The sequence below is a fragment of the Sus scrofa genome, chromosome X, assembly GCF_000003025.6.
Source record: "Sus scrofa isolate TJ Tabasco breed Duroc chromosome X, Sscrofa11.1, whole genome shotgun sequence".
In the NCBI taxonomy this organism is placed as follows: Eukaryota; Metazoa; Chordata; class Mammalia; order Artiodactyla; family Suidae; genus Sus; species Sus scrofa.
In genome coordinates, this window is record NC_010461.5 from 58,230,691 (window position 1) to 58,258,174 (window position 27,484).

At 45.6% G+C, this 27,484-nt stretch overlaps 1 protein-coding gene across 2 annotated transcripts in view; it reads right to left on the reverse strand.

Moving 5' to 3' along the window:
* HDAC8 (histone deacetylase 8) overlaps window positions 1–27,484 on the reverse strand; it is a 240,500-nt gene that overhangs the window by 20,509 nt on the left and 192,507 nt on the right. Inside the window, exon 10 of one of the 2 annotated variants that reach the window (XM_021080459.1) lies at window positions 5,253–5,358. In XM_021080459.1, coding sequence (XP_020936118.1) covers window positions 5,253–5,358 — 106 coding nt within the window. Of the gene's footprint in view, window positions 1–5,252; window positions 5,359–13,389; window positions 20,677–27,484 lie in introns of those variants that run through there. The other variant, XM_021080458.1, reaches the window with a different exon arrangement.

The following is a 27,484-nucleotide window of genomic DNA, read 5'->3' on the forward strand; positions in this document are numbered from 1 at the left end:
AGATTTACCAGGGGCAATTGGGAAAAACAGATGTGGGATGATGAGTAGGTTTGACAGGGCAACACTGCAAAGAGAGGAGGGGCACCAGAAAGGTCAAACAGTCTGAGCCTCAATTCAGACAGACCTGGTTTCAAATGTCTGCTCCACCACCTATTAGCACAGTGTGTGGCACATAGTAGGTGCTTAGAAATAACTTGATGAATGAATGAAAAAAGGTGACCTTGGTCTTGTCATTTATCCTCTCTGAGCCTCAGTTTCCTCATCTGTAAGATAAACAGTAGCTATTATTCTTATTATTTCTCCTGTGTTCTCTCCCCACACCCACATCAGTTTGCTGGCCCATCTCCCCAACCCTGTACCATAGAGGCTGCCATACTAAGCCTCCTTCATTAAGGCTCAGAACGGGCAGATGTGCATAAGGGCTGCTCTTCCCTCTTGTCTCCTCCCCCCTACCTCCTCCTCTTCCTCCCCTCCTCCTCCTCCTCTTCCTCCTTACCTCCTGGTCCTAGTTGTTTCCTTTTCTATCTCAGCCAAACTTGGGGTAGAGTCTGGGAACCCAGAGCAAGTGTAGAAACCTCCAGTTACTGCTCCAACACACACTCGCATGTGCATACCTCCCCGTCCCCACCCCCTTCAGTCCCCAGGTTGAGCCAGGGCTGCAACATGAGGCTTTTGTCCCCTGGGGACTTTCACTTGATTCAAATGTCATTGGTACCAGGGATTAGAAAACCTCTACCCCTGTTTCCCCATGCAGAGCTAGTCAGGCTGGGGAAGCTAGCCCGCCTCTGGGGATTGATCACATCAGCACTGCTCCAACTCTGGAAGGTGCACTGTAAGCCAACTCCTCTGGAGTATGTCAGCCAGAGGAAAGGCAAACAAGTTTGAGCACACGGAGATGGTGCGAGGGTGATTTTACAGTAGTGGTCATGAGCTATACTGAGCGGCCCACTCTTTAACCCACACTTCCTTGTGAACGATGACACATATCTTCAAGATTCATTGGCACAAGAAGTGTGATTTGTGGGAACAACACATAGCTTTTCTCTGTATAAAGCTAACAGCTTGAATGGACTCTGAAGGGGTTTTTTGGATTTTGTTTTGTTTTGTTTTGTTTTTGGCCATGCCTATGGCATGTGGAAGTTCCCAGGCCAGGGACTGAGCTCAAGCCACAGCAGTGACAATGCCAGATCCTTAACCCTCTGAGCCACCAGGGAACTCCTCCGTGGTTTTATTTTTGTCTTTTTTTTCTCTCTTGGAAAGACTGATGGGGAGTACAGATGGGATACGGTGAAGTCCAAATTTGCCTGTCCTCTCTAAGTCATCCGTGGCACGTGGAACGCACATCTCTAGAAGATGAATCTCCTCAGGTTTGACCTCCAACAAGTTAAAATCCCATCTTTTGTGCTTCTAAGGGATGTGATGAGAAAGAGAGAAAAACCCAAGCTCAAAGACTAAACAAATTCAACCAGACATGTTGGTGAAATTCCCTCTCATAGAGTGGAGCTTAATCCATCCACTCCCTCATTGCCATCCACCTCCACAAATAATCCTTGCCTCTTCCCCACCACCTTTGTTTTTCATAGAGAGTGGGATGGGTGGGGGAGGGAGGCATGGTGAGAAATGGCCAGGTTCACTGAGGTTTTTACATGCAAGAACAAATGATAATCTTAGAGGCAGGTTCAGGAAAATCTTTCAGAATGCAGAAAATTCAGCAGTCTTTCCACACTGACCATTGTCATGGCAACACACTATCTGATGGCAGCATGCGTCACTAGGCTGGAGGGGCATGGTCTCAGTATAGCAGGTTAGCCTGGCCATTTTTAGCAACATTTGGGCTTCTTTCTAGCCTCATCTCTTCTAGGTTTAACTGAATTTCTTTTTGGTTCTGGACTTATGTGCTCTGCTCATTTGCATGGCTAGAACACAAGACTTTGTCAATATGAAAGGGATGGCTAAATGGAAAAATCTGGATTCCTAGTATTCTATAGCCACTCTCCTTGCTGTCCGCCCTCCCTGGCTCCTCCCCGCCCACTCTCAGCCACTTAGTTTCTTTTCTTCTCCTCATCAATTCTTTCCTATACACAGCATCACCTCCCCCGCGGCACCCCCCCAACTGTGACTCATCTACCAACCCCTGCACTCTCATCATCTTCTTTTTATTGTTTTTCTATTTTCTCATTTTAATGTACAGTGTCCTAGACTCTTAGGATTGGAAGGAATCTTAACAATAACCTAGTACAATCACCCTCCTCCCAATGCAGGAGCCCCTCTATGATATGAAAGCCAAGTGAATGTCTAGTCTCTATTTGCATTGTCTCCAGCGACAGAGACCTCATTCTTTTCTGGGCAGCCGGTTCCACTTTAGACAGCTCTGATTGTTAGAAAATTCTCTCTATTGCATGAAAATCTGCCTTTTAATAACACCTACCCATGGGTCCTAGCTCTGCGGCCTGTGACCACATAGAGTCTGTCTCTGCCCTCTGCTCTGTGACAGCCTCTTAGAGATATGAAGTAGGGACTACATCCCCCTGGGTCTTCTTTTCTCCCAAAGCTCAGCTCTTCCAACCAGACCTCTTGGAGCCTGGGCTCCAGTCCTATCCCCATCCCAAATGACCTAGAGCACATGCTCCTATTTGTCTGGAGCTCTTTCAAAGTGAGGTCGATGCTGCATTAACATCTCTGAAGGCCACCTTGCCCTGGTGACTCACACTGAGATCCGTGCTGACTAAAATCCCTTACTCTTTTGTAGACAAAATGCTGTGTGGCGTATCTTCCCATCTTGCATGTGTCTAGTTGCTTTGGAGGCCCCAATTCCTGGTCCATCGTATTTTCTCCCAGTTTAATTTCATTTGTTGCAATGAGAGTAATGCTCTAACCTGTAAGGGGATTTTTTTTTTTTTTTAGGGCTGTACCTGCAGCATATGGAGGTTCCCAGGCTAGGGGTCAAATTGAAGCTGTAGCCTCTGGCCTACGCCAGAGCCACAGCAATGCCAGATCCAAGCCGTGTCTGCAACCCCACCACAGCTCACAGCTCCTTAACAGTGAGCAGGGCCAGGGATTGAACCCGCATCCTCATGGATACTAGTCAGATTCGTTTCCGATGATCCACCAAGGGAACTCCAAACCTGTAAGGATCTTTTTAAAAAGCTTGATTTCCATGTAACTTCCATGTCCTCTAGGATTTTCTATTATTATTATTTTTGAACCAACCCTCAAATTGAACTTTTTTTTTTTTTTTTTTTTTTTTGGGCCGCACTTGTGGCATATGGAAGTTCTTCCCAGGCTAGGGGTTTAATCGGAGCTATAGCTGCTGGTCTATGATCCGAGGCCATCTGTGACACCAGATCCGAGCCACATCTGTGACCTACACCACAGCTCATGGCAACCTCAGATCCTTAACCCATTGAGCGAAGCCAGGGATCAAACCTGTAACCGCATGGTTCCTAGTCATACTCGTTTCTGCTGTGCCACGATGAGAACTCAAACTGAGCTTTTATCTCGAGTCTTTTACAGATTTATTCCTCTTTTGGGTTTCTTACCTTTCCTAGTTCTTTTCCCTTTGAATTACCTTCCTTATGTCTTCTCTCGCTTGTCATTTCCATTTCCTCAATAGCAAGATGTCACTACTCTCTGGAGATGTGTGTCTGCGTGCATGTGCAGGAAAGCGTGAGGGCATACAGATATCTGTACATACGTAGGTGTGAGCAAGTAGCTGCAGAGGCTTGTTTAGTTTCTCTGTTTCTATTGCTTTGTCTGTACTCTACCAGGATTTAGAGCCTGGATGGGGTGAAAATGGCAAAGTTGAAGGAAAAGGGGTAAGAGAAGTTGGTCCAGGATCAGAGAGGGGCAGGAGGAAGTGAGGATGGGAACATGAGTGTTAATCAGGGCTGCAGCACAGCTAGAGAAGGGCCAGGAAAAGAACGATTTTAAAGGCCTCACGGGTTGGAGGAGGCAGGAGGATTTGGTTAGGAACTGAGGAATTTAGAGATCAGTAGCCATTGAGAGGGCAGAGGGAGGTGGCTTGAAAGCATAGGGTCAGGGGAAGGCTGAGGGCTGTGGGATACCTTAGAGAGGTGATAAGCACCACTGCAAGCCTAACTTTACAAGTCTACGACTCACGAGCTTAGAAACTTTTCTCTGGTCAGGGGAGCCTGAGATGTGGAGCCCCTGCCTACAGAATCAGCTGTTGTCATAGACTGGGCTGTGCTAGAGGATAGGGCCTTAATATCACCCTCGGCAAAGACTCCCAGGACATGTGTCTCCTTGGACTAACTCTGACCCAGAATAGGCCTCTCCTTCATGTTGGATTCTCTTCTGATGAGGGAGTCAAATTTAGAAGGACTGGTGTTATCTTGGTCATTATAGGAATGAATGAGGGGATTTCACTCTCCAGGATGGACAATGAGATACCCTTGGCCTCTTAACTCTGTAAATAATTAGGACTCCCCCCCCACACACACCAAATATGCACACACACACATTCAATTAAACGGGAACGTGGGTGCCCAAACGACTTAAAGAAATGGTAGATCACTCAAGCTGAGTTGCCAAGCAGCAGCTGAGGCTGGGAATGGGGCCTCTACCAAGCTGAGGGCAGTGTCCCCAAACAGCTAGTGGACAGTGTGATCAGGAGGGCAATAACCTGATGACTGCCATTTTTCCTCTGTCCAGAGGCCAGAATAAAGGGAGGCCAGCTTTACAGAAGGGAACACTAGGTCAGCAGCCCCATCCCCAGGGCTCTATGTCAGACTGGAGAACCCATTCCTAGGGCGTCAGAATCCCTGACTATTCACTGTGGGCTTGCGTTTCCTTAAGGCTCTCTTGGACCAAGGAACCACACTGGAACAGGATGTCTGTGACCGTGCCCCGCCCCCCCACCCCCGCCCCCGCCCCCTGCAACACCCACCCTCAAGTCTGGCTGACTTGAACTTCCTTCATCTTAGAGAGGGTTTTGACTGTTGCTCTTTTTCAAAGAAGGAGTTCCACTTTAGAACTGGCTTTCCACTAGAGGTGCCTAAAGCTGAACCTTTTGTCCCTGTGAAGGTGACATTAGCTGGCCAAATGACAATCCCAGCCGGAGTGACTAGTGTGTAATTCCAACTACAAGCTCTCAGGCCAAGAAGAGGTTTCCCTTCCGAGTCCGTGTAAAGATTAGCCACTAAAAGACAAATGGTATTTGGGGAAGCCCCCACTTACAGGCCACCACAAGCTGGGTGGAATGAGGAGGGCAGGATTCGAGGGGTGGCGCTCACCTTTGATGTAGTTGAGGATTTGCTGGACTCGGTGGGGCTCATTGCGGTCTGGCCGGCAGCTTGGCGTGATTTCCAGCACATAATCAGGACCATATGCTGTGAAAAACTGTAAGGAAAAGGGAAAGGCCAAAAAACAAACTAAACCACAGAAAACCTCCAAACCAAACCACATAACAAACAGAACAATCAAAAGAAACGCATGGCTACCGACAAGGTCAGGGAGGCCCAGGTGTGCAGGGCAGGATGACGTAGCAGGAAACTGTTCCCCTCGTGCAAACCTCCTGTGACGGTCCACTAGCTTGTCCTCCTTGCTCACATCTTGACTTTTCACTCCAGCCTCAGCTCTTACTCCTCTCTGTTCGCTAACTATTCCGGCCTGCCCCAGGCTCTCCCAATTCAGACCTTGCTTGGTCCCCCCTACAGCCCGCCAAGGAGCTTTGCCATTGCTCTTTCCTGGGGACTGCTAAGGCCCTCCCCCGAATTCCTGCTGCCTGTGAAAAACCTCCCCATCCTTCCAGGCACAGCTCAAATGTCATCTCCTTCACAAAGCTGTCCCTCATTCTCCACCAACCCCCAGAGTGTTCTGCTGGTACATCTCTTATGGCCCTTGTTCAACAAATAGATGGTGCTTGCCTGCCTTTCACATACAGGTCACTGTGCCAGTTGCTGTGGGGGCTGTAAAGATGGGGTCCTCTAGGTGCTCACAAGCATGTCTGTAGTGGGCAGAGATTTTTGAACAGTGACCTGATCTCTCTGCCCTGGATTATAAGCTCCTTGAAGGCAGGCAGCTTCTATGTCTTATTCGCCTCCTAAGTCCTCACAGACCAAGGCAGCTGTTAATTTGGGTTGCCTTCAATTCCCTGACCTGGGAGTGTCAAGTGAGCCTAGTTTCTCTAGTTTTTCTTTCTCTGTAGTAGAGTTTATTTGTTTTTAAATTCAGAGAATCCAAATAAAGGTTTGGGGATTCTATTTCCAGCTCACTAGCTGACTCCTTGTGACCTTTGGTAAAGTCACAATATCTGATTCAGCTTCTCTATTAGGGCCTGCTTGGGGGAAAAACACCCCACAACAAAGGGAATCATTCAATTGGGATAAGTTTTTGAATGGGAAATATACAAAGCTACTATTTCTGTTTAGTTTTTAACAGAAATAGTATTTATGCACGCTTTACTGGAGAGAGCATATGGTCCTTAACATGATGTGCTTTCAATAGTGATATTGTTAGGCGGTAAGTAAGCCAGGGAAATTCAAATTCCATTGGGAAAAAAAATGGTACAGAGGGCACGAAAAAAAAAAAAGGGATCTTGGTATATGTCATGAATTTGAAGTCATTCAAAGAGCCTCTAAAAAATAATCCAGGGTTAATGCCATTGTCACCAAATTATCCTTGTTAAAAGTCTTGGATGTACATCTGGCACCGTGGGAGAGGTTGTGGAACAATCTCTAGGGATTCTAACAGCATCTTTGTGGAATCTCTGGGAGTGATTTGATGGGGAGATGGCTTTTGCACATCCACAACAGAAGACTCTACACATTTAACGAAAAGACAAATGACCAAGATGGTGCCAATGCTTATGATGCCCTTTTTGGGGGGTGGCGGGGGAGACTGACTTAGAAAGGAGAGAGGAGTCTAGTTCCTTCCTGCTGGACTTATTACTCTCTGATGCCTAAAGCCCAGAGTTCTGGAGATAGAAGAGGCCTTGTGTGGAGATCGCCTTTACCAAATCCATGTATGGTGTGGGCAAAGAGGGATTACCTGGGGGACAGATCCAGAAACTAACTCCCCCATTATGATCAAAGAAACTTGAGAGGTTTGTATTTTTAGCCAAGGAGGGCCCCTCAGTCCAAGCCTGAGGACCTTGTGGGCTTGGCTGTGGAAGAGAAGGCTTCAAACAGGTGTGGCCCTCTCTCCTTAGGCAGCCTCTCCTCCTCGGGAGCGTGTCAAGTAGTGCACTCGTTTCATGGTATAGAAAGACGAGTTGAGAGAGAAAGCAATAGCAGAAAGCCAGCTGCAATGAAGCACCACTCTGGGAGACCCAAACCCCTGGCATCAAAGTGCTATTAAAATCAGGGGCAGGGGGCCTCACTGAGGTCTAGGAGGAGGGAACGTTCTGCCTCCATCTCTGAAGATAACACTGCTGATCCTCTGTCAGCAAGGCATGCCGTGAGCTATCTGTTTCGGGCTGAGTGTCCGGAACAGCATGTCCTCACTGCAAGGGCCCGTGGCATGGTTAGCTGCGCTCTCCTGCTGTAGCTCCTTCTTAGGCCAAGAGCACACGGTTGCAAGATGGTCATCTGGGGTCAGAACTGACTGCCATGTGACAGAGCTCCACTCGACTGGGATCGAGGCTCTTGTCCTGGCTGCATGAGCACCTGGCTTTAACTGACCCATAAATGACCCCTTCTCTGCTGAAGCAGGCTGGCTGCAGGTAAAAGCCAAGTTTTGGTTCTTAAACATCTCTCCGCCTTTGTCAATCAAATATTATTCCCAGGCCCTGCTTATTTGTGGTGTTCTTAGGATCGGGGGCACAGATGATTTAAGAAAGACACTGTTTTGTGATCTACTTCTGCAGGGCAGCTGGCTGGTCCTGGCCTTGGGAGGCTCTGCTTGGGGCTGAGGGAAGCTGACGGTCACTGGGAAGGCAGAGGCCGTATCTAAGGCAGAGGTGGTGCCCTCTTCCCTACTCTCGCTCTGTCGTGGCATTTCTGTTGCTGTGTTTCATTATGCTTTTAGTTCTGCACTCATTAACTCTTTTCTATGGGACCATGAACTCTGCAAAGGCAGAAACTTCTGTCATATTCTCTTTGCGGAACCTATAGAGTTGAACTCAAGTCATCCAAGGTTCTCCTTCAACCTTTATTTTAAAATTATGGTGAATGAAATTAATTCACAAATAGTTTAGCTGGCTGTTCAGTTAATTCTGTGGAATAATGCAAAGAGCCAATTTATGGCATTAACAGCTTTTCTTGGCTCTTGAGGCCAAATGATGAGGCCAGTAGAGTCAGGCAGAGCAGAGATTTTCGTACCCAGATTGAGCTGTGTGCCTCAGGCGAGTTTCTTAATCTCTTTCGTCATTGCAACCAGAGGAATGATAAACACTGGCTGCGTTGTTAGGAATCATAGAGATAATATACATTAAAGAGCCAAGCAGAGGGCCCACCACATGGCGGGATTTCAGTACTTGTGAATTCCTTTCTCCTGGGGCAAAGAAGCAGTTGCCTAACTGGTGCCTCATCCAGACCCTGGGGGATGTCGGGCTAGGCACTGGGGGCTGTGATGCAGAAAAAAGAGCCTGTTCCTCCTGCCAGACAAAGCCCAGCAGCCCCGGCAGCTTCCCACTTGCTCAAACCATGAGCTCCGCCTAGGGCCGGTGGAGAAACTGACTTCTCTCAGTTTCTTGCCCTCTGCTCCTGACACTTGTTACTTACCAGCGAGGTAGAAAGGAAATCTGATCACACAAGGCTAAGATATTGGGGTGGAGGGATTTGGCCGGCACTAGAAATAGCTCAAGGCCCCACCCTGAAACTGCCCTCCAGTCCTGACGAGGAAAGGAAATGGGCAAGCGGCAACGCCATTCCCAGACAGGTGGAGCAGGGCATGAAAGAGGCCAGCCGCCCAGCCCAGCAAGTGCAAACGCTGGCTTTGATCTCAGCAAAGGAAGGAGGGAGGTGCTAACCCTTCTCCACCCCTTCCCCTTTTCCCTCAGCACTCCTTTTGCTTTTGGGGTTTCCCATTATGCTTTTTTGAGGAGAACATGGTGGCAGTGGGAAAGGGGCAAATAGAAAGTATGAGGTGGGGCTGAGGATGGGACTGGAAGGGAATGGTACTTGAGGGAAGCTGGAACCTTCTCGACCCAAGAGTCAATGAATAAAGAAACAAACATAGCTCGGTTTTGCTCAGTTCAGTTCAGCTCTTGCTCACGCAGTGTAAACAGCACACACTTAAATATTAGGTCAAGAAGATATTCAGAAGAAGCCTTAATGTTGCTGTTATTCCTTCATAATCCCATGTGGTCACAGAAAACCAAACCACAAACCTGGAAAAACCAATCCTTTTATTCCTCCTTCAACATTTATTAAGTACCTACTATGTGCCTGAGTAGGTGGGGTGACAAGACAGTGAGACATGTTTAGTAGGAAGGGGCATTATAGAACAGTGAGATGAGAGGTACAATACTAAAGATATAAGTAATAACAGTTATTTTTTTCATCTTTTTAAAAATTGAAATATAATTGATGTACACTGTGTTAGTTTCAGGTACATAGCAAAGTGATTCATATATATATATTCTTTTCCTTCATAGGTTATTACAAGATACTGAATATAGTTCCCTGTGCTATACAGTAGATCCTTGTTGGTTATCCATTTTCCATATTGTAGTGTATATATATATTAATCCCAGAATCCTAATTTATCCCCCCTACTTTCTCCTTTGGTAACCATAGTTTGTTTTCAATGCCAATAACAGTTACTATTGATTAAAAGCTTATTATGTGTCAGGCACTTGAAGTGTCTCAGTACTTTTTATGGTCTGACAATTCTCACAACCAACTCATATGGAGGCTCTAGAATGACTTCCATTTTAAGATGAGGATCTGAAGCACAGGACTGTCAGATAACGTGACAGAGGTCACACAGCTAGCACATGAGGTGTGAGATTTGAACCCAGGTCATTCTGGAGATCAGCACTGCCCATAGGAGACTCTAAACTACTCCAGAGGAAGTGACTGTGTAGGGGGTCTGCCAAGGGGCCCTGGTGGGTGGGGGGAGGCATTCCCAAGAGGGCCTGGGCAAGGACAGGGAGAATGAAACAGAAGAGCACATTTTAGGCACTGAAATGAATTTGATATGGCTTGAGGGTAGGGCAGAAGGAGAATCAGGGCATGAAGCTGGGGAGGCAGGATGAGTTTCATGGTAGGCACTGCCTGCTCCTCATACTTAGGCATTTGGCTTGATCCCAGGCCAAAATGTTCATGAGGGCAGAACACTGTCTCCTGACTCCCTGCTGTAGAGCCAGTTCCCAAGAACTGTTACTCTAGGAGGTGGTAAATAACAATTTGTGGCAAAAGTGAATGGAAACCTGTGGTGGGGGGTAGCTTGTAAAGGAAGGGATGAACAGTTCAGCAATACACTTTAGAGGAACTCAATGGCTACAGTGTAGAGAATGGAATGGAATTTGAGGGGAGGAATGTGAGTAGGGAGACCAGTGAGGAGACTGGTGCAGGGGCCACCATGAGTGGTAATAGGGCATGAGCCAGAACAGTTGTGGGAGAAATGGAGATATTGAAAAATTTAAAAAGATAGCATCAGTAAGACTAAACAATGAGTTGGATGTGGGAAGAAAGAAAGAAGACAAAGTCAAGGATTTCCCTTGACTGTGTAGGAGGTGCAGTAATGGGGTGAGGAATACAGCCAGAGGACAAGGATTCATGGTGGGGTGTTATGTGTGTTGGGGGGCTGGGTGGAGCATGTTGAGGGTCAGAATCCTGATGATATTATGGGCTGGAATTTAGCTGGAAGGTTGGGACTAAGATACAGGATGTGTGTTAGAGATTTGGGAGTTATCAATGACATACAAGAATTGGATAAGAATTGCCTTGGCTGGCAGTAGAGGCTTACTACAGGGGGGAGAAGAGGAGAGAGGTGAGGAAAGAGTCATGGGGAACAGCCAACACTTCAGGGCTGGACAGAGGGAGAGGAAACAGTTCTGGTGATGACTTGAGATGTTGCAGATTGGTGAAATGAAAGGATGGGCAGTCTTCCTATTTGTCCACTGGAAAGAGATCTTTGTTGCAGCAAAGGCAGTGGAGGGTGTGGACAAGGCCTGAGTGGAGGAGACTGAAGAGTCATTGGGAAGAAGTAGAGATAAAAATGGGTAAGAATACTCTCTCTTCCTCCCTCTCTCTTTAAGGAATTTGGTACAGGGGTGGGGCTGGAGTAGGGTGGGTATCTTAAGATGGGAGGATTTTTTTTTTTGGTCTTTTTGCCTTTTCTAGGGCTGCACCTGTGGCATATGGAGGTTCCCAGGCTAGGGATCTAATTGGAGCTGCAGCTGCCAGCCTACACCACAACTCATGGCAACACTGGATCCTTAATCCACTGAGCGAGGCCAGGGATCGAACCCACAACCTCATTGTTCCTAGTCAGATTCGTTAACCACTGAGCTGTGACGGGAACTCCCAGGAGGACCTTAAGTATATTTATAGGCTGAGGGGAGGGGCTCATAGGATGGGAGTCAGAGGCGGCCTGATAGGGATTTTGAGTTAGTTATATTTGTCATTCTGGTCCCTTAGCTTCACCAGGGAAGAACACTATTGTATTCATATTTATATTACCTACAGCTCCTCACATAAGGCCTGGAAAATAATAGGTACTCAATCCATGTTTGTTGAAGGAATACAAGAAAATGTGTTTGGGACTCTGAAGGCATTCACAGCTAGTTGGGAGAATCAGAGTCTTGAAGAATGGGGTGACTGCAAATAGGCAGGGACTGGGTGGGGTGGAGGGTAATTAGTGGAGGCAGGACAAGTCTGGGGAGTTGGCTAAAGTTGTAGAAGAGCATTGGGAAGCCATGAACCTCAGGGTGAGGAGACAGGACTTGATGTGACAGGCCTGTCAGGACTGGAGCTGTGCCTTAGGATACCCGGGAGCAGCATGCAAAGGCTGGGCAACCAATGTGGAGGCCATGGTTCAAGGGGGAGAAGCAAGGGCTTGAACAAGGGTGGTTGCTGTGAGGATGGAGAGGATGGGAAAGAGACATCGTGTAAGTAGACACATGAGGACTTTGTTAATTGGCTGGCTGTGGAGGAAAAGACAGCAGGGGAGAGGTCAAAGTTGATGCCTAGATTTTGAGTTAGTCTGGGTCAGTGGGTAAGCCACTGATAGAGCCAGGTAAAGTAGTGGGAAAAGCTGGTCTAGCTGAGGGAAGGGGATGGGCTTGGGTTCTGTGGCTTTGAGATGACAGTAGGATATGTGGGTCGCTATGTCTGGCAGGTGGCTGGAGAAGTGAGGATGGTGTGTGGAAGTGAGGTCATGACTGAGGACTAAGTCAGGAGGGGGAAAAGGAGAGCCAGTGAATAGGCAGAAAAAGAAAAAGAGTAACCAGAGAAGGAGAAAGAGAATGGTAAAGTGGAATATCTTAGAGCCTCAGCCTCGGGGATAAGAGTCAGCCTGAGAAAGATGCCTAAAGGAATACATTTGCCATGCTGGCAATAGACTCCTATGGCTAAGCTAGTAATCTCTCTCTCCTAGTCACTATAAAAAACCAGCTCCCTTTTTATGATAGTCCGAAAAAGCTCTCAAATCTTTTATTGTTAAAACACAGTTTACCTTTTCCTAAAAATCAGACTTGATCCTATCAGGGCAAGCCCACGGTCAATGCCAATCCCTCTTACAGACCCCTGAAGCTTTGCTCTGTCTTCAGCTGAGGAGGTCATGCTGGAGACTAATGTGGGCCCTGACAGGAAGAGCATTTCTTGTCCTGACTCACCCTGTGAACAGAACTCGTCACAACCAGAATAACATAGCGCCGGAGCTTTGAACCATAACATGGTCTTGTAAGATGCTTCTCAACCTTTCCTATATCACCAATTACTCCATCAAAGAACTTGGGCCCAACCATGATGGAAACAAAAAAGCCCTCTTTTCCCCAGAAAAACATTTCTGTTTACAGGAAATTTGGTTATTACATATATCATTTAAGGTACATTTTAAGGACATAAAATTGCAGGTGTATTATTGAGAGTAAATTTTATTGCCATGGCTTTACAACACAAACAAACAAAAATAATAACCCCATTAGCTGTTGAACTGAACTGGCAGGAAGCAGCACATCAAAGGTGATTGCTTGTAAGCAGGGGAACAGGGAATTAGGAGTGTCCAAAGCATGGCTGAGAGGTCAGGGAGCTACAGGGCTGCTGGAGACAAGCTGATACATGTGGAGGGAACATGAGGATGGAAAGCAGGCACCCCATCTGTATCCCACCTGCAGAGCTCAGTTCCCACCTTGAACAGGGTTGCTACTTAAGAACTGCTTCGGGGTGAGGCTCATAGCCCAAGTGCCAAGAACTGTTTGAATGAATAAATGAATGAGGCATGGAAATAGTTTTATGATGCAGAAGTTTTTTTTTTTTTTCCTTTTTATGGCTGCACCTGTGGCATATGGAAGTTCCTGGACAAGGGGTCAAATTGGAGCTGTAGCTGCCAGCCTACACCACGGCCACAGCAACACTGGATCTGAGCTGCATCTGTGACCTACACTGCAGCTCATGGCATTGCTGGATCCTTAACTCACTAGCGAGGCCAGGAATCAACCCCGCATCCTCATGGATACCAGTCAGGTTCTTAATCCACTGAACCTTAATGGAAACTCCATGATGTGGAAGTTTTAAAGGTATGTTAACTCTTGGTATAGAAAAAAGTTTACTATGCAAAATAATCAGGTAAACCTGGGAAATGTTAACTTATTTGAGTACCAATTATATTTAAACAAAGAATGCACCCAATATTAACTAGTCTTATTAGCTAACGTACTTGGAAGCTTCATGAACACACACATATATAGCCCTTTGGTGTACTTTGTAGTCACTAAGGTTCCTATGTTAGTAAATCCACAGTAGTGTGTGTGTTTGTGTGTGTGTGTGTGTGTGTGTACGCATGTGTATGTTCTATTTGGTGCTGAGCATTATTCTAGGTCCTTGGGGGTAAGCTGAGTACAAAAAAAGAATAAGGTCTGGTGACTGCTCTCCAGGAGATGAAAATCTAAATAGAGAGGGAAAAATAATTACAGGAAGGGCAGAGGAATAAATCCAAGCTTAACTGTGTGGTATTGGCCAGAGCACAATAAAATGTCCTTACAAGTGTGGGGCACTGGACAAGTGAGGTGACTTGTCCAAGATCATAGTACTAAAGTAACAGATGTGAACTTTAACCCATGGCTTTGGACTTTCAGTCCAGCGGGCTTTCCACTACACTGTGAAGCAAAAAGCATAGCGGTTATAGAGTGAGATTTCTGGAGTCATATGGGATGGGCTGTAAATCTTTGCTCCACCATCTGCTGCTACCTGTGTGACCATTAGGCAAGTTAATCAACTATTTTGTGCTCTGGTTTTCTTTGTAAAATGGGAATAGTAACAGAATGTCCCTGTTAAGAGTTGTTGTGACAATAAGTGAGTTAATTCGTGCCAAGCACTTAGAACAGTGCCTGGAACATAGTAAATGTGGAGTAAATGTTATTAAATGCTAGAATATTATTATTTATTGTGCTTTATCAAATGTACAAAGAAACATGAGTTGTATGTATAAGAGATAGTAGTAGAACTGGATTTTTTTTTATCAATGCCCATTCAGACTGGATGAGGGGGAACTTCTGAAGAACCTACCCTGTATCCAAAAACTCTGAAGCCAGAAAGAGGGTGGAGAGATCAAGAAGAGAAGGGTCCCAATGAATGAGACCAGGAAAAATGGAAGAGAGCAGGAGGGAATGAGAAATTGGAAGTGGTGGGAAAGAGGCAGGGGGACAGAGGTGATAGAAAGGAGAGGAGAGAAAAATGTGTGTGTGGAGTAAACTGGCAAGGAAGGAAAGAGTCACAGAGGAGGTGGCAGAAGAGACAATGGCAGAGTGTCTTCTCAGGGCCAAGGCTTTCCTTCAGGGTGTGGTTTTCAAGGGGTTTGGGGGAAGGGCCCTGGCCAAGACTAATACCTTTCCCACATCACTGCTGATCCTCAAATTTCCACTACTAGAGAGAATTCTTCCTTCATAAATATGTGCAGGGCCAACTCTGATTATACCATATGTCTCTGTTAATCAAATGAATATTTTGGAAACAAGCCTACACACTAAGCTTTTTTATTTAACATCAATTTTTCCTTCAGCCAAGGGTGGGGATGGAAGAAGGGAGAGTACAGGGATATTGCTTTACCTGGCTTGCTGCTGGACAAGTACTAAGTTGACCTTAAGAAAGTGGATTCTACTGGAGGATTAGTCTCTGGCTTGATCCTTACACTGCCCCAAGCAACCGCCCTCTCTGTTCCTTCACTGCTACACTTCGTAAGCTCTCTTTTCTTCACCACCTTGACCTCTTCCTTTCTCAGATACTTCAACCCATTGCTGTCTGATTTCTTCCCTACACCTCCATCAAACTGTTTTCTAGGAGAAGGATGGCAAAGGGATTTTGGTTTGTTGGCAGCTCTGACTAACTGGGAGTAGCTGCTTGGGGTACTGTGTTGAGGATTCTGAGGCTGTGTTTAAGTTCAGCAGAAAAATATGTCAAAATCAGTCACTGTAATCCATGGGTACCTGGTGGGCAGGGTGGGGGCTGGGGGAAGTAGTCCTATGTGCCTTATATTTGCTGTTCCTGTCTTAGGAGACCAAGAGTGACCCCCTAATTACCCAACCTAATATCTTCTTTTCAGTGATCACTTGTTCTATTTGATCGCTCTCCAGCACCTGTCATCAACTACCCTTGCATTTTTGGTGCTATCTTCTCTTGCATCACGGCTCCTCTCTGTTCCTTCTCAGTCTCCTTCCCTGTGTCCTCCTCAGTCACCTGTCTCTTAAGTGTAGGTGCCCCCAGGTTGTACTCTCAGCTCTTTTCTCTCTTTCTGCAAGAGCTCGCACTCTCCGCTGTGGTTTCAAGCACTTCCATGCAGAGAGCCTACATTTCTGGTTTCCGTGTTTATCCCCAGCCTCTGACTTGAATTTACAACTGTCTGCTGGACGTTTCTACCTAGAAAACTTGAATTTCTGGTCCTTGATGCTTAATGTGTTCTGAGTTGAGCTAATTCAGTATAAGTCCTTCCAAAGAGAATGGTCATCTGTTTTTGCTCAGTTGGCACCATAGGTGAGTCCCCCTCATACAGTAAGCTCCTCACTAAAGATCTGAACTTATAACCCTGCATGCGTTAGTGTGCTTATGCTTCTGGTAGAGGCACTGGATTTCATGCTTTCAAAATACCTGAAATGATATGGGATTAGGGGATCTTTATCTCTGTGAGATATTCACATTGTTTGATGAACAGTGATTGTTCTTATTGCCATTCATTAGAGGAAGCAAAACATATCTCACTGGGCACAAGAAGGCACAGAGCAGCAAAGGTTACTCCCAAGACTGGCATTATCTCTAAAGGGACAGCCAGACAGCATGCAATATACTTGAGGTATTATTTGAAGATGCTCACTGGTTGTCTGCTGGGGCAGGATGTGGCGTGGGAGGTGCTGGGGAGGCAATGATGAAGTAGACAACCCCTGGCCTTGAGGAGCTTGCAGTTTAGTAGAGAAGGCAAAGAGGTGCAGGAATAACTATGATGAGATGAACCTTACAGGCAAGTCACTTCTACAGGGCTATGGGACCTCAGGTGGGAATTCTTAATTCTGAGTATAGGGGCTGAGTGATGGCTGAGGCTTCATGGAGGAGATGGGAAGCAACTGAAGTAGCCTTGAGGGATGAATCAGATTTAAGTAGGAAGGCAGAGAAGGTAAGAAAGGCAGAAGCAGCAGAATGAGGACAATGAAGATACATCCTAAACAAGTCATCAAAAGTTAATTTATGAGAAAGAACGGGGTCATAACTAGCACCAGCACAGCTCTGTAAGCAACTTTCTTGTCCTCTCTGAACAGCGCATCCTTCCTTTGTGACAGACAAAGATAGGTTGATGGGATTGGCAGAGACAGGGGGAAAGTCATGGATAGACTTGATATTCCATCACAGTAGGATTTATCTCTGATAGATCCATCGCAGTGGTTACTTGGAAGCAAATCAGAGTTGAACTTGCTTAGAACCTATTGATTCACTTGTACCCGCAGTTGCTTGACACCAGCGTCTCCTGAGGACTCCTGTGTAGCAGGCTCTAGGTGCGAAGAGATGGCTGAGACTCAGCCTTTGCCCTCAAGGAGTGGATGGGGAGGCAGCTTGCGAACAAGCTACTCTAACTCTCTGTGGTAAGTGCTCTAACAGACATGTAGGTAAGAGCTCCTGATGTCCAGGGGAAGACAAAGCAAAGCTGTGCTCTGAGTCAATTTCTGATTTCCTTGTCTCCCCTCCCTCCCTGAGTTTTCTGTTCGAAATCCAGATCTGATCAGGTCATTCCTCTTGCTTAAAAACCATGGTTGTCTCTCCACTGACTGCAGGACCCAATCCAAACTCTTGGGCAAGACACACAAAGGCCTTCGCAGTCTGGCCCAACCGACCCCTCCAGTCTTATCTCACACCATGGGCCAGGCTCTGGCCCCTAAAGTGTAGCCACACTGCATGGGAGCGTCTCTCCCCGCTCCTCGTTATCTGGTCAACCCTTCTGCTTCCCTCTCACCCCTGCTAAATGTTGCTTCTTGGCTGCACTAGTCCCCACTCCCCCTGATGGAATAAGTTCCTCCTCTGTGTTCCCACAGCTCACTGTCGACCTCTCTATTCTAGTACTTATCACGTTATAGTGTAATTGTTTGTCTATGTGCCCGTCTCCCCCACTAGGCCATGTTCTCCTCAAGGTTGGAATGGGGCGTTATTCTTTTCCTTATCCTGTGGATTTGGTCTGGGCCTGGCACATAGTAGGCACTCCATACATCTTGGCTAAGTGAATGAATGGCTCTGACCTGTGGCCACTTGGGTCCTGTCCTTGTCAGCAGCTGGCATCACTTAACATGAGAGATGCATAAAAAATGAAGGGCAGCCAGAGTAGCTGAAAAACAGGCAGCTCTAGTGACATCATGAAAAAAAGACAAAACCAAACCAAACTGGAGACAAACGCTCCCACTCAGGCTTAACAAATGACCCTCCTTTCTGAGCAGCCCCTTCTTGTCGGTTCTCCCATTCCCTTTTGAAAACCCAGTCATTGAAATGATTCTAATTATTCATGGTCGGTGGCATATCCAGGAAACACTTAGTTTACAAGCAATTAAAATACGCTAAAATAGATTTATGCAGGTTGAACCTGATCCTGCTGGTAAGAAGGGAGTAAATGACTTACATCTTGGAGGGGTATTTGCTTCCTGAGGCTGCTTTTTATCTACTGTACTAGTTTGGTGCTAACACGGCAAACATCCGGAGGTCCTTCTCAAGGCGAGTGTGCAGTGAATGGTGCAAGGAGCATGTAGACTTGCGTGTTTGACCTCAGCCAGATGTCTTGTAAATATGGGAGCACTGCCTCTGCCCACACTCGCCCCGCCATAGTGGGGGGGTGGGGAGGCTGGCTCAGGGGAGGGAGCTCTGGGCAGTAGAAAAACTCCCAGCACCTTGACCACCGTGGGAGTAGGGGTAGGGCCTGGTTTCCAGTCACACTGGAACCACTTGGAATCACTTAACCCATCAAGGTTCAGTCTCCTTATTGGTAAAGTGGGGACACAGATCTCCACCCTCCCAACTTTAGAGGGGTGTTTATGAGGATCAGTGGAAGAAATTTTGTGAAAAAACCCTAGAGGCTAGAGAAATGGAGGGGCGTTCACTTTCATTACAAAAAACTCTAACTTGCGGGTCTGTCCCTTCAATGCTATGCACGCCAGCAGATTAGTATAGGTGTACCAAGGCAAGCCCCCTAATAGTTTACTTACGAGTCCATATAAGGATGAGTCATTACCTTGCCACGCCCAAACCAAGTGTTTTAATGTTCCTCTAATGAAGATAGCAGTGAGCAGCTAAGCAAACAGGCCATTTGGTTGAGAGCAGACACGGGGCAGTAAAGGCCTAGCACATGGAGCCCAGGTGTTCCCAGAGATTTTGTGCCATCCTTCCCCATGGCAGGCAAGCTCTGCTTCCTCGGGGAGCAGAGGGAAAAAGGCCTCCTTTTGCTGCTCCAAGAAACCTAGAACATGTATCTCAGTCACCCAGTGGGCCAATGTGATTGGTGCAAAATTCGGAATGAACAAATTGAAACGGTGCATTTCAGCACCAGCTTTTGAGCTAAGCACTGAGGTTCTGCAGAAAGGCCACAAAGCAGGGTGGGGTGGGGGTGGTGGGGAGGAAGCACAGGCCATGAAAACCAGGAAAAAGCTGGAGTGATGGTTTGCCTGGAAGTCTAACTGTAAATTACTAAGGCCTTGAGATACTTTAATGGAAAATTAAAAAAAAAAAAAAAAAAAAGGAGTTCCTGTCATGGCTCAGTATAAATGAATTTGACTAGCATTCATTAGGATGCAGGTTCAATCCCTGGCCTCGCTTGGTGGGTTAAGGATCTGGCATTGCCCTGAGCTACGGTATAGATCACAGATGTGGCTTGGGTCTGACGTTGCTGTGGCTGTGGCGTAGGCCAGTGGCTACAGCTCCTATTTGACTCCTAGCCTGGGAACTTCCATATGCCACCAGTGCGGCCCTAAAAATAAAATAAAAAAGAGAGAAAAAGAAAAAAAAGAAAATTATATAGCCTACATCTGCAAAAGGATCCTGGGTTTCTTCATGCTCTGTCACACCTTCCTGCCTTTCCACTCACTATTCCTTGTGTAGAGAATACTTAGCCCTCCCTTCTCAGCCGAGACCATTCTTACTCATCTTTCAAGACTCAGCTCAAATGTAACCTCTCTGAAGTCTTTGCTGACTCCCCAAAGGCGAGGTCCTTGCTCTCTTGTCTGTGCCTCAGCAAGGTCATTTACAGCCCTCTGGCCCACTCTGACATATGTGTTTACACACCCTTCTTCCCCATTCGGCCAGAAGTGTAGCTCTCAGGAGCAAGAGCCAGATGGTAGCTTTACTTTGCACAGAGCAGGGACAAAGATGGGCCTCACTTAAGGCCATTTGAATGAATGAGCATTTGGGCAGACGTGCACTGGCCTCATTTATCAGGTCTGCACAGGACCCTAAAGGGAAGGCTCATTAGGCAATGATTTGATATGGTAGACATGCTTCTTCTACACTGGTTTACCTGATTAGTGACTGTCTCAGTGCTGGCAAGCAGCAAGAAACCTGGTGGCAGAGGCAGCCTGACAATGTACCGATGAGGAAAGGTCTGGTCCTGGCTATCAGCTTGGTTCCCACAACTTGGAATCATGCATTGGAAAAATGCTGCTCTCCACTCTCCACCCCTCAACTCTCATGTGCCTGCCTCTCAGGAAGTTGCCCAGCAGCACAGACAGCCTCCTCTTGTACACTTGATAACTGAAAATGTATCCATTACAAGAGAGGAAGGCCTAATGGACGGAGTCTGACCCACAGAAGCTCCCACAGAAGCTCTAGCTCAGCAGCCACAGCCTCCGGTTCTCCTTCTGGTTCTGCTAATGATGAACTCAATGACTTTAGACACATTGGCTCATCTAACATTACCTATCTCCCAGATGGGGAGAATAATGAAGATGTTGCATGGATTGAGTCAATAAGAAGCTTGACCGAGATCTCCGTGGACGGGAGAAGCAGCAGTTGATGCTGGCAGAGCCTGCAGGGTTTTGTTGTTTTGGTTGTTTCTGTCTGCAAGTGAATCATTCTGCCTCAAGCCCAGATGTGCAGCCTGTGGAGAGGAAGAGAGGAAGGGCAGGCGGACAGGCACCTCCAGTCTCAATTGCAGAAATCAGAGCACACAGAAGTGAATGGGACTGGATGGGACAGGATGGGATGGGATGGGATGGATGGGACGGGATGGGAGCGGCAGGGCAGGACGACGGGATGGGATGCTCAGCTGCCGGCTTGCCAACAGCTGGTCTCCTGCTCCCTGGTAGACCAGGAGCAACAAGCTCTGAAGGCTGTGTACTGAAGCAGTTTTATATTGAAATCAAATCAAACTTGTGACAAAGTCAATCCGACACATCTTTAATGATACACATAATGATTATGGTGCTGTGCTGTAATTAGGCATAATGGTAAGCAGCTCTCAGGAATGACTGCAATTACAATTACTTTTACACGGCTGAACCAAATATTTCAGAGGTCCACCGGGATGGGGGTGGGGATTGGGGCGGGGGGAGTTCTAATAGGAGGCAGAACAGAAAGCTAGTTGCAAGGCATTTCTCTGGTTACCCCCTCCCCATCTCACCGTGAAGCAACAATCTCTTCATCCCTTATTGGGGAACAGAAAAGAGATCTGATGAGGAGTTTAGATGGTTAGCTCCTTTCTCCAGCCAAGGATAGGCCACCCTGAAGCCCCTAGGGTTAGAGAATCTGGAATATTCAGAGATGCTTAGGGCTGATTAGTCCCCATTTTCCCATGAGGCCTGAAATTCCAACAAGTGGCTTTAAGCCTAAATAGTATATGCCTGATGTGTAAACCATGTTTGGATCCTGGTTTGAACAAGTCCATGCAGAAAGATATAACTATATATACAGATATCTATCTATATATCTATCTATGTATGTAGATAGATATACAGATATATATAGCTATTTGGCTGCACCCGTGGCATGTGGAAGTTTCTAGGCCAGGGATTGAACCCATGCCACAGCAGTGACCATACCAGATCCTTAACCCTCTGTGCCACCAGAGAACTCCCAGAAAGTTATTTTTGAGACAATTGGGTAAAACTTAACAGTGACTGTTAAGTATTAGATGGTATTATGAAATTGTAAATTAGTCAACTTTGATAATGGTATGGTGGCTATTTAAGAAAAGGTCCCGGAGTTCCCGTCGTGGCGCAGTGGTTAATGAATCCGACTAGGAACCATGAGGTTGCGGGTTCGGTCCCTGCCCTTGCTCAGTGGGTTAACGATCCGGCGTTGCCGTGAGCTGTGGTGTAGGTTGCAGACGCGGCTCGGATCCCGCGTTGCTGTGGCTCTGGCGTAGGCCGGTGGCTACAGCTCCGATTCAACCCCTAGCCTGGGAACCTCCATATGCCGCGGGAGCGGCCCAAGAAATAGCAACAACAACAACAACAACAAAAAAATAAAAAAAAAAAAAAAAAAAAAAAAAAAAAAAAAAAAAAAGAAAAGGTCCCTATCTGTTGGAGAAACATACTGAAATATTTATAGGCCAGCAACTGTGGAATGGTATGGCCCCTGGGATTTGCTTTCAAATACTTCAAGAAAAAAGTAAGGAATAGAAGAAATAAGAATGGCAGAATATTAGTATTTGTTGAAGCTGGGTGACGGGGTACATGAGAGTTCATCATACTCTTCTCTCTGCTGTGTATGTGTTTGAACATTTCCATAACAAAAAGTTAAAGAAACTGGATACTCTAGACTACTCTGACAGTGATTCATATGTTAGTGAAAATTAGTTTGATCATGCTAACACCGCCTCGCAGATTCAGGCAGCTCTTAGGACTGGGATTTGGGATGGGCAGAGCCAGGAGGGTGGGCAGGTTGGAGCATAGGCCGCTGCCAGAGAATGCAAAGTCCTGGCTGGGGTGGAGAAATGTGTGTGAGGGAAGAGGGAATTTGAATGGTCAAGGGACAGCCTGAACGTTCTGCCTGCGAGAGAAGGCGGGGCATTTAGGAAGAAAGAAGACAAAGTATGATAGGTGCTCAAGTCCACCTGTTAGGTTCCCCTAGACTGTAAGCTCCTAGATGTCCGGGTCTGTATGGTAATGCTCTCTGTCTTCCCTAGAGCTCCCAGGACATGAGTTTATTCATTTTATTTCACTCATTCATTTATTTGAGAGTATTTATTGTGTGTCTACAGTAGCCAGGCAGTACAGACGTGCATGTGGTAGGCAGGGGTGATAGAGTGGTGAATAAATGTGAATAAAAACCAAGTCCCTGCCCTTGGGGAGATCACATTCCAGTGGGAGGAGACAGACAGTAAACAAATAGCAAGGAAATGGTGATAAATGCTGTAAGGAAAAATAATGTCCAGTAAGGTGGAGAGGGAATGCTAAGTAGTTGCTCAAGACCAAACTGGCCTGGTACTTAGGCCCTTATGAACTTCTCCAGATTCCCCCTGCAGCCTGCTTTTCATTGTGTTGGACTCTGTGCCTGGGGGTTTCACCAAGGGCTCCTGGGCCTTGGTGCCTGTGAATACACTTTAACCTCATTCTTTTTTATTTTGGCCCTACCTGTGGCATGCAGAACTTCCCAAGTCAGGGACTGAACCCACACCATAGCTGTAACCAGAACCACAGCAATAACAACACCAGATCCTTAATCCTCTGAGCCATGAGAAGACTCCCTAACTCATTCTCCACTTAACTGTTCCCTTCTACCCCTCATCACCCCACTTTCCTCCCAGAAGATCTCACAGGTCCTTCCTTCCTCCCACCTCCATACTCTCCCCTTGGTCTTCTCTGCTTCCATAGCACCCTTGCATGAATCTCTAGTGTAGTTCTTACCATCTGGATTATGATTCCCTTCCTAACTAGACTTTAAGCTCTTTGAAGACAAAGAGTCTGTCTTTTTACATTTGTATGGCCTGAGGCCCAAAACACAGTAGAGATCCTATGCATGCTTAATGAATACATGAATGAACTGATGGATGAAAGAATGAATATGCTCCCTAGCAGAATGTCAGTGACTTAGGAAGCATCCTCACACTAAGTCAAAAGCTAGAGAAGCAGAGGTGCTGGTGTGTGCTCAGAAACCAAAGGGAGAAATGGGATTAGTATACTAGGATGTGCATTCAACTTGATGATGATGATGATGATCATATTCACATGCAACATTTATCACATGGACTCTGGACCAGACCACCTAGGTTTTAATTTTGTGATTAGGACAACAGCTGTAGCTCCAATTCGACCCCTAACCTGGGAACCTCCCAGGGTGTGGCCTTAAAAAAAAAAAAAGACAAAAAAAGAGAATAGTATCTTGCATACACTAAATGGTATATAGGGTTTGCTATTATTATTTATTACTGTGAGATGGTGACTGCTAAATGCTTTATTTATTCATTCATGTACACTGAGCACAGGCCAACTATAGGCCCCTGGGGTGCTTTCATGGACCTTGTACTTGATCCAACTTTATCCTAACACAGTACAAGGGAGTTACTGTATATACCACCATTTTATATATATGTACATGTGTATGTGTATGTGTGTGTGTGTGTTTGTGTGTGTGTGTGTGTGTGGCTCAGCAGTTAACAAACCTGACTAGGATCCATGAGGATGTGGGTATGATCCCCAGCCTCGCTCAGTGGGTTAAGGATCTGGCGTTGCTGTAAGCTTTGGTATAGGTTGCAGATGTGTCTCAGATTCTGTGTGGCTGTGGCTGTGGCACAGGCCAGTGGGTGTAGCTCCAATTTGACCCCTAGCCTGGGAACTTCCATATGCCCCAGGTGTGGCCTTAAAAAGCAAGAAAATAAAGAAGGTGAGGCTTGGAGTTCCCATTGTAGCAGAGCGGAAATGAATCCGACTAGGAACCATGAGGTTGCAGGTTCAATCCCTGGCTTCGCTCAGTGGGTTAAGGATCTGGTATTGCCGTGAATTGCGGTGTAGGTCACAGATGTGGCTCAGATCCCGTGTTACTGTGGCTGTGGTGTAGGCTGGCAGCTGCAGCTCTGATTAGACCCCTAGCCTGGGAACCTCTATATGCCGTGGGTGTGGCCCTCAAAAGACAAAAGACAAACAAACAAACAAAAAGACGGTGAGGCTTAAAGCTGTTAACTCATCCAAGGTCACAGAGCTCATAAACTGAAAATTAGGATTTTTATCCTTGGTCTATGTGACTCTAAAAACCATTGCTCTAGACCAGGAATTGACAAATTATGTCCCTCTGTCTATTTTTTGCCCTTGAAGATGGAATTCGCTTTTAGAGTACAACAATTCAGATATTCACAAGTAGTATATTTATAAGTTTGTACAACCACCACCACCATCTAATTCCAGAATATTTTAACACTCCAGAAAAAAACCCATATATATTAAGCATTAATTTCTCCACTCTCCAGCCCCCTAGCAATAGATAATTTCCTTCTGTCTCTATGGAATTCCCTAGCCTGGATATTTAACATAGGTAGAATCATATACTATGTAGTTTTTTTTGTGTGTCTGGCTTCTTTCACTTAGCATAATGTTTTTGAAGTTCACCCATGTTGTAGCACGTATCAGTATTTTATTCCTCTTATGGCTGAATGATATGCCATTGTATAGATATACCAGATTTTGTTTATCTATTCATCAGTTAATTGAACATTTGAGTTGCTTCTACTTCTTGGCTATTATAAATAATGCTGTTATGAAATTTTGCGTACAAGTTTTTGCATGAACATATGTGGTTATATATCTAGCTGTGGAATTTCTGGGTCACTTGGTAACACTATGTTTAACTTTTTAAAGAACTGCCAGATTATTTTCCAAAGTACTTGCACCATTTTATATTCCCACAGCAACGTATGAGGGTTCCAATTTCTCCACACCCTTGCCAACACTTGCTATTGTTTATCTTTTTGATTATAGTCAGCCTAGAAAGAGTGAAGGAGTATCTCAGAGTGGTTCTTATTTGCAGTTCCCTAATGACTAGTGATGTTGAATATTTCCTCATTTTTTTATTGGCTGTATCTTCTGTGGAGAAATCATGACTCACATCTTTTGCCTACTTTTTAATTGGGTTATTTTGCTTTTTATTATTAAGTTGGAAGAGTTTTGAAAATGTATTCTGGATACAAGTGCCTTATCAGATGTATATTTGCAAATAATTTCTTCCAGTCTGTGGGCTATCTTTCCCCTTTCTTTCCTTCTTTCTTTCCTTCCTTCCTTTATTCCTTCCTCCTTCTCTCCCTCACTTCCTTCCTTGCTTCCTTTCTCCTTCCGTCCCTCTTTCTTTCCTTCCTTTAGTCCATCCCTCCCTTCCTCTCTCTCTTTATGTCTTTTTTTTTTGGCTGTATCCATGACATGCAAAAGTTCCTGGGCCAGGGATTGAACCTGAGCTACAGCAGTGGCCACCTGGAAACTACTTAGGCCATGAGGAAACTACTCTTTTTGCTTTCTTGATAGTGTTCTTTGAGGCCCAAAGTTATTTAGTTTTGATGAAATCCAATTTCTCTATTTTATCTTTTTAGAAAAGATTGTAGTAAGAACACAACCTATGTTATCCTTGGTAGCTTGGGTATTTGGCATCATATTTGAAGAAAGGAGTCCAAAGTTATGAAGATCTACATCTATATTTCTTCTAAGAGTACTGCAGTTTTAGCTCTTATATTTAGGCTTTTGATCCATTTTAAGTTAATTTTTGCATATGGTGTGAGGTAAGGTTCCAAATTTATGATCTTTTGCATGTAGATATCAAGTTGTCCTTGTAGCATTTGTTGAAAAGATCATTCTCCCCCCCCCCAATTTATATGGAACCATAAAAGACCCAGAATTGCCAAAGCAATCCTGAGGAACAAAAACCAAGCAGGAGGCATAACTCTTCCAGACTTCAGGCAATATTACAAAGCTACAGTTATCAAGACAGTGTGGTACTGGTACCAAAACAGACATACAGACCAATGGAATAGAATAGAGAACCCAGAAATAAACCCAGACACCTACAGTCAATTAATCTTCAATAAAGGAGGCAAGAATATAAAAGGGGAAAAAGACAGTCTTTGCAGCAAGTGATGCTGGGAAAACAGGATAGATGCATGTAAATTAATGAAATTAGAACACACCTTCACACCATGCACAAAAAATGAGGTCAAAATGGCTTAAAAAAAAAAAAAGGGAGTTCCCGTCGTGGCGCAGTGGTTAACGAATCCGACTAGGAACCATGAGGTTGCGGGTTCGGTCCCTGCCCTTGCTCAGGGTTAACGATCCGGCGTTGCCGTGAGCTGTGGTGTAGGTTGCAGACGTGGCTCGGATCCCGAGTTGCTGTGGCTCTGGCGTAGGCCGGTGGCTACAGCTCCAATTGGACCCCTAGCCTGGGAACCTCCATATGCCGTGGGAGTGGCCCAAAGAAATAGCAAAAGACAAAAAAAAAAACCCAACCAACCAAACAAACCAAAAAACCAAAAACCAAAAAACAAAAAAACCCAAAATGGCTTAAAGACTTAAATGTCAGACAAGACACCATAAAACTCCTAGAAGAGAACATAGGCAAAACATTCTCTGACAGCAACTGTGCAAATGTTTTCTTAGGTCAGTCTCCCAAAGCAACAGAAATAAAAGCAAAAATAAACCAGTGGGACCTAATCAAACTGACAAGCTTTTGCACAGCAAAGGAAACCATCGAAACAGACAAAGGAATGGGAGAAAATAGTTTTGAATGATGCAACTGACAAGGACTTAATCTCTAAAATATACAAACAACCTATACAACTCAACAGCAAAAAAAAACAAAAAACCCAACAAGCCAATAGAAAAATGGGCAAAAGACCGGAATAGACATTTCTCCAAAGAAGATATACAGATGGCCAACAAGCACAAGAAAAAAGTGCTCAACATCACTAATTATTGGAGAAATGCAAATCAAAA